The sequence below is a fragment of the Bison bison genome, unplaced genomic scaffold (genome assembly GCF_000754665.1).
Source record: "Bison bison bison isolate TAMUID 2011002044 unplaced genomic scaffold, Bison_UMD1.0 scf7180017864167, whole genome shotgun sequence".
In the NCBI taxonomy this organism is placed as follows: domain Eukaryota; kingdom Metazoa; phylum Chordata; class Mammalia; order Artiodactyla; family Bovidae; genus Bison; species Bison bison.
This window is the reverse complement of record NW_011494739.1, coordinates 7,475,326-7,481,576: the sequence shown is the minus strand read 5'-3', so window position 1 is coordinate 7,481,576 and position 6,251 is coordinate 7,475,326. Positions and strand designations below refer to the sequence as shown.

The following is a 6,251-nucleotide window of genomic DNA, read 5'->3' as shown; positions in this document are numbered from 1 at the left end:
GCTGGCTGAGCTATATCTAAGGCGCAAAAGGAAAGAGTTTAAGGCCAGCACCCGCAGAAGCAAAGCCCAGCAAGGGATGTAGGCGGCACCCCCAGGGTACATGTGGCAAGAGGCTGCCCTGCAAAATCTATAGGGCTTGTGAGGTGAGGGGCCGGGGGATCTAGTTAAAAAAATAGAGACCCCCCCCAGGAAGCACTGTGCCTATGAGAACATGAATAAAGACCAGGGGAGAGAGCAGTTAAGTACCGGTGGTGGCCTTGGTGCCGGGTGGGGCCGGGCGCCCATTGAGCTGCATGCCCACAGTGCCCTTGCCAGGTAACAGCTTCTTGGAGTTTAAGTTATCAAGAGATCCAGTCTGGACGGCCTGCTCCACCATGGGGCTCTTGCTGACTGAGACAGATGGAAAGCTGGCTCCTGAGTTGAGAAGAAGAGGATTTAAAAATGGAGAAAAGGAGCAAGCCTCACACCCCACACCCCGATACTTGTCTCCCAGCTGGCGAATGAGGCAGGAGAGGAAGGCAACTGCCTTGAGAAATTCTACCAAACGCAGCACAGCCCTGACTTGTACCATCCCCTGCACTGAGTCTAGGCAGCAACAAAGCCAGCAGGCTCCCCTAGTTAGGGCACCCCGAGGAGGGAAACCCCTACCACCATGAACACCTCTCAAGTGCCTTAGAAAACGCTTCCCCCAAACCACATAAGCTCTAACCCCGTGGGGGCTCGACAGTCCTGAGATGCTGGTGAATTCATGGTCTGAGAATGTGTTTCACTCTGGGCCCTCCTGGACAAGAACCATCTCAGTCTGGCATCTTCCACAAAATGCAATGGTCAGCCTTTGAAGTTAAATATGCTAGAACACGGTCATTTTTGCTTAAGGCGCAATAAAATAAAAAAGGATGAAGCGATGAGAGCTGACTACAGAGAAGTGACAGCCTGTGCTCCCCCAGTGAAGGCTCATTGTAAGAGCCCAGGGTTCCCAGGCTGCCCTTGGAGCAGGCACTGCAGGAATCTTTCCCCACCCCGAGGCATCCCCAGGCCTGAGGGCAGAAGAGAAGCCTCGGAAGCCAGTCTTGGCAGAATTCCCAGCTCACGGGAGGGGCTTAGCCACAGGAGGAGGCCAGAGGGGGAGGTCAGGCCATCTCCCCTCCCACGTTCCTATGGGCACTGTTGCAGCAGACAGCTGAAGACTAGGTGGAGGTGCACAGACTTCTGAGACAGAATGAATCCTAACTATAGGGTAACTATGTTCGGAGGAGCAGCCCAGCACACGTGAACACAGGACAGTCTACCTTCTGTTGCAAACACAACAGAAACGACTGTGAGAAATTCCCTGTAAAGATCAGAAGTACTCAGAAGCCAGGCCCTACACACAGGTACTTTTTATTTTGGCCACACCACAAAGCAGGGATCAAACCTGTGCCTCCTTCAGGGGAAGCGCGAATTCTTAACTATTGGACTACCAGGAAGTCCCCACGCTGGTACTTCTAAGTGTTCTCTGTGATGGCATTAATTAACCTAGACCACTTTCTCTGACAATTGTGTCACTGAGCATGGCCTTCCCACAAGAAGACACAGCTGTGTCCTACTCACACTGTAACCAGACTGGGCAAGAACCTTGGGCTTGTTTACCTTTCACAAAAACAGACCACTCAAACTATCTTGCCCTTACAGCAGTTCTAAGTAAAGAGCCCTGCTGCTAAGTCACTTCAGTCGTGTCTGACTCTGTGCGACAACCACCAACTATCTCAGGCAGTTTTTAAATGGAGAAAAACCATCACTGCAGCCATAGCTCAGATCCTCTGGCATCCACGCAGGAACGCAACACAAGCAGGTTAACAGACTGACGGTAGTTGTGGACTGTAACGGAAGCCCCAGGTACCATCTTGGACTGAGTCTCTGCAATGGTGAGGGTGGCACACAGCGCTCTCGTGTCAGACTGCTGGTGAAAGGAGAAGGCCCAGAAAGGTCAAGAAACTCCCACACATGCAGGCACCTGGCAGACAGGTTGCACAAACCAGTGTTAATAAGCCAGGGATCAGGCCCACTGTTCACCTGGTCTACAGCTCAGGTTGGCCACCCAATTTTAATGGTGCTTCTTTCCCCAGAGATATCTGAGGCCCCCGATTCCTCATGCCCTGGGTGGTGAGGAAAGTGCCACACGGATCCCAGAGCAGCAGGCGATCGCCCTGCAGACTTCCCCAATAGAAACCTCAGAAAAGGGCCTTCTGAGCAGAGGTAATACGGAATAGGTGAAAACAGGCCCTGGACTCAGGACGAGTGAACAAAGTGCACTGCCGGTTCTTTCTAATCAGTCATTTAAAACTGTGGGAGCCATTACTCCAGGATCGCATGCAGAACCACACAGAAGCACTTGAGCTGATCCATGGGCTCAGCAAGTTATTTGCTACAGCTACCGTCATTCTGGGCTACTACTGGTTTACCCCTCGCTCTTAGCTCGCAACACGGCATGCAGTTCTCCAAAACTGCTGTTACCCTTGGAAGTGAGCTGGTGTGGCTCTGAGGACATGTCAAGCTCTGAAACAGGTTGTGGAGATGGAGAAGAACTAGGGCTGGAAGCCGCGGCTGAGGCTGGAGGGCTTACCAACTTCTCTAAAAGAAGATAAAGGAGACAAGAGCAAACAAGAAAGCACACAGGTGAGTAAGGAGAGACTCCGCTCGCACCCAGCAGGCTCTTTCACGGGGCACTTTGTTCACACAAGCCTCACCTAGGAAGAGGGAGCCAGGTGAGAAGGGCTCCTGCACTGCAGGAGCAGTGGTCAAGACGGCAGGACTCTTACAAGCATGATTCATGAGCGAAGTAGGCAATGCCTGCAACTCTGTGGTCTGAATACACTGCAAACCTATGGCCAGGTAACCCTCAGTCTACGCGTGTAGAGAACTTACTCAGCCGTGGGGGAAATTTCACTTTTTGAGCAAAGCACTGACAGGAGAATGATAAAAGGATAGAATAGGTGGGTGTTGCACTTAACTTTTATATTTATAGGCTGACAAATGTGTAAGTGGTTAGAACTCATCTGTAATTACACATATCAGTTATTTCTTCCTTGAAGCAGACGTACCACAACTTCCACCCAGACACAGGCTATTTTAAAGGAATTCTGATTCAATTCATCTGTTTCAAAACTCATACTGCTGCCTCTCTCACTCATTTGAGGAATTACTAATTTCTCACTAGCTGAAGGGGCACTGAGAAAGGTACATTACGCAGTGTGCACTACAAATCTGCATGTGACAAGAATACAGTGTCCCCACCACCAGGGTCTGTGCCCATCTCCTGGATGTCACAGCACAGGCAGTTCACAGGTGGCAAAGGTTACTCACCTAAACCCAAGGAAGCGGCATACTGCTGGCTAAGCAGGGAGCTGGCGGCCAGCTGGCTGTAGGGCGGCATCCCTCGGAAGGGGCTGTAAGGCACGTGTGGCTGGAAGGAGGAGGCCGAGCCCGAGCCCAGGGAAGACTGAGCAACGAGACACACAGGTGAGAGCAGCGCAAGGCCTCCCATCACCCTGCCTGGAGAGCACCGTGCAGACCAGCAAAGGCAGCCAGGCTGTCAGCCTGTGTTCGCAGAGGCTGAGGCGGCACCGAGGAGCATGAGCCTCCAAGATAGCCTCAGGGAGCTCAGAACTGCCCTTTCCATACTTTATCCCCAGCTCCACCAGTCTACAAAATTCTAACACGATCTTCTCCTAACGCTATGAACCCCTCTAATGGCCCCTGCTGCCTATGACTAGAAACTCAGAGGACCAGGGGCATCGACTAGGCCCTTCCCCCAACATTCAGGGGCCCAGCTGTGCTACTAGGGAACTGTCTTCACACGTTTCCTCTCTGGCTCCCCACCTTCAGGCAGACTGGTGCCTGGGCCCCGCTGTCGCTCAGGACTTGTTCAGGTACTTCCTTCTTCGCAGCTTCCTAGGGATGCTCATTCCAAACCTTTCCAAAGTCTGGCCTGGAGCTTCTTTACGGGCTCCACAGCCCAGAGTGCAAGCTCCTACCTCCCAGGGGGCACGCTGAGCCCCAGAGCCTCCTGCAGTGTGAACCCAAGAAGAGTCAGTGACTGTCGAAGTTTACAAGTCAAGAAAGGGACTTGTAAACTTCTTACAAGTTAAGAAAGGGATTACTAGGGACCCCTGGGCTCCCTAGTAATCCAGGGCAAATGCCCTAATGCAGCAGGCAGGCATGTGGTGTGAGACCTGCAACGTCAATGTTCCGCAACTCTAAATACAACGCCTGGACAGTGTGGAAACAGCGAGTTCCGCTGACCCAAGTCCCTCCAAACGTCTCTGCTGCTCATAGCACACCACTGGGGCTACAGGCTTACCCAACCCGACACTAAGGACAAGCCCCCCAGGTGCATATCGGTAATCTCCCCTAGAAGCATCTCACCCCCACCCCTCCCAGCACACCCACCTCCCTCTTCAGTACACCCCACTGCGTGCTAGAGGAGGTTAAGACCTCCCACAGAACACCAACCGCCTAGACGAAAATTCAACTACTTTTCATGAAAAGATCATTCTTTGAGTTGAGCACTCTGGCCAGACGACACCAAGTTCCACTTGGAAACCAGCAGCTCTTAGAAACAATGCCCACAACAGAAATACAGAGAGGCACTTACTTGAACGATAGCAGGATCCTGAGGGAGCGTGTGCTGAGCTTTCGGAGGTTCACACACAGTAATATCTTTGATATCACTTCCCCGGAAGATGATGTACTCATAAATCTCCTCTCTAGGGGGAGCAGGCCTATCTGTAGGACGGTCTTCAGTACCGAAGGACCTCACTTAGGGGTTGAGAAAAAGAAGGGTTAATTTGTTGTCCTCAACCAAGTGCATTCAATCAGTCCCCTCCTAGGAGCCATCCACAGCACCCAGTTTCCACGTTTCAACTAATACCCACCCCCCAATTATCAATGGAGAAGACCCCATTATCAACTGACAAGACCCCAGCTGTCGAAGCTCCAAAAAGTTCTAGGTCACAAAGGACAAGGAAAGATTCATGAAGCTCAGTGTTCTCACTTTCAAATACAAGCCAGCGCTCTCACAAAATGAGTCGTCTGGTTTGCAGAACCCCCATTCACATCTGACTTAGCAGATTAAACGGCCCCACAGCTGCTTTTTGATTGAAACTTCACAACACATCAGCCCAGGGGACTCTGTTTTCAACGGAGAAAAGCCGTGGGTTGAGTGCTATCCCCACCCTTCTGTCCATAACCAGCCTGGGAGGAGCTGGTAGAGAAACAATGGGAGAGGGGGGCCCTGAACATGGACGCCCACCAGCAGTGTCACTGTCTCCTAGAGGAACTTCGTAGGGGGTTAACCCCTGATGGCAGGGTTCAAGGAGCCCAAGCTCCTCCTGGGATCTCTGAGGCACAGATGGGCTTGAGGCTGCCTCTAACCAATTTGAGCACACTGAGGACCAGGGACTACTCTGGGCTTCAGGTTTTCCAACCAGGGTCTCAGGCCAAATTCAGTCAAAAGTACAAATGACAATATAATCTTATAATACTAATACTAGTTAGTACTATTACAAATTAGTACTTATACTAACACAATACTAATAATACTTGTATCAACACCTCCTGGAGCAACGCGTCCATCCAAAAACTTAACTACCAGTCTTTAGAGGAGCTATTCCCAGAGCTGGGAACTGACTGCGACCTAAAGGCCTGGGACTCTAACACAAGAGCGTGGGCGCTGCACCTTGACCCTTGAAGCCCAGCACAATGTCCTTGGCCTAATAAGACCCACCAACCACACGGGGCTTCTGCAGACCTGGCTGCACGCAGCACTTCTAGGAGGCAGGGGAACCACACTAGTTACCTTCCCGGAGGATGAAGACAAAGGAACTTTGAGGCCACCTCCTGCCTCAACACACTCAGAAAGACTCTGGGCTCCAGCAGAGGCACAATGCAGCCATCTTTTCCCTAGTCTCCCAGGACTTCAGTGGGGATACCAGCGCCCGCAGGGAGGGGTCTGTCACCAAAGGATAAACCCACAGACCGAACGTCTGAATTAGAGTAGGAAGGCGCTTTCAAACGGAGCACCTAGCCGCCAACCGACGCTCTTATCCTGGCAGGAGAATCCATTAAGACGTGGTATTTGTTCAGGCTCAAGGCCCCAGCTGCTTAATAGGTTCCAGAAGGGCTTGCAGGAGTCGTTTTCTTACCCCCCGCCCTCACAGCGTCCCGGAGAGGCCCGGGGAGACTCGGGTCTGCCCGCCCCCCCATCCCTCCCT

General features: G+C 52.0%; 1 protein-coding gene across 1 annotated transcript in view; it reads right to left on the bottom strand.

Annotated features, from left to right (window-relative positions):
- Positions 1-5,865, bottom strand: part of LSM14B (LSM14B, SCD6 homolog B (S. cerevisiae)) — a 9,242-nt gene extending 3,377 nt beyond the window's left edge. The window contains exons 1-6 of the mRNA XM_010841861.1: positions 5,837-5,865; positions 4,634-4,797; positions 3,343-3,478; positions 2,494-2,610; positions 247-414; positions 1-16 (exon numbers count right to left, since the gene is read on the bottom strand). Coding sequence (XP_010840163.1) covers positions 1-16; positions 247-414; positions 2,494-2,610; positions 3,343-3,412 — 371 coding nt within the window. The 5' untranslated portion in view covers positions 3,413-3,478; positions 4,634-4,797; positions 5,837-5,865. The remainder of the gene's footprint in view (positions 17-246; positions 415-2,493; positions 2,611-3,342; positions 3,479-4,633; positions 4,798-5,836) is intronic.
- Positions 5,866-6,251: the final 386 nt, after the last annotated feature.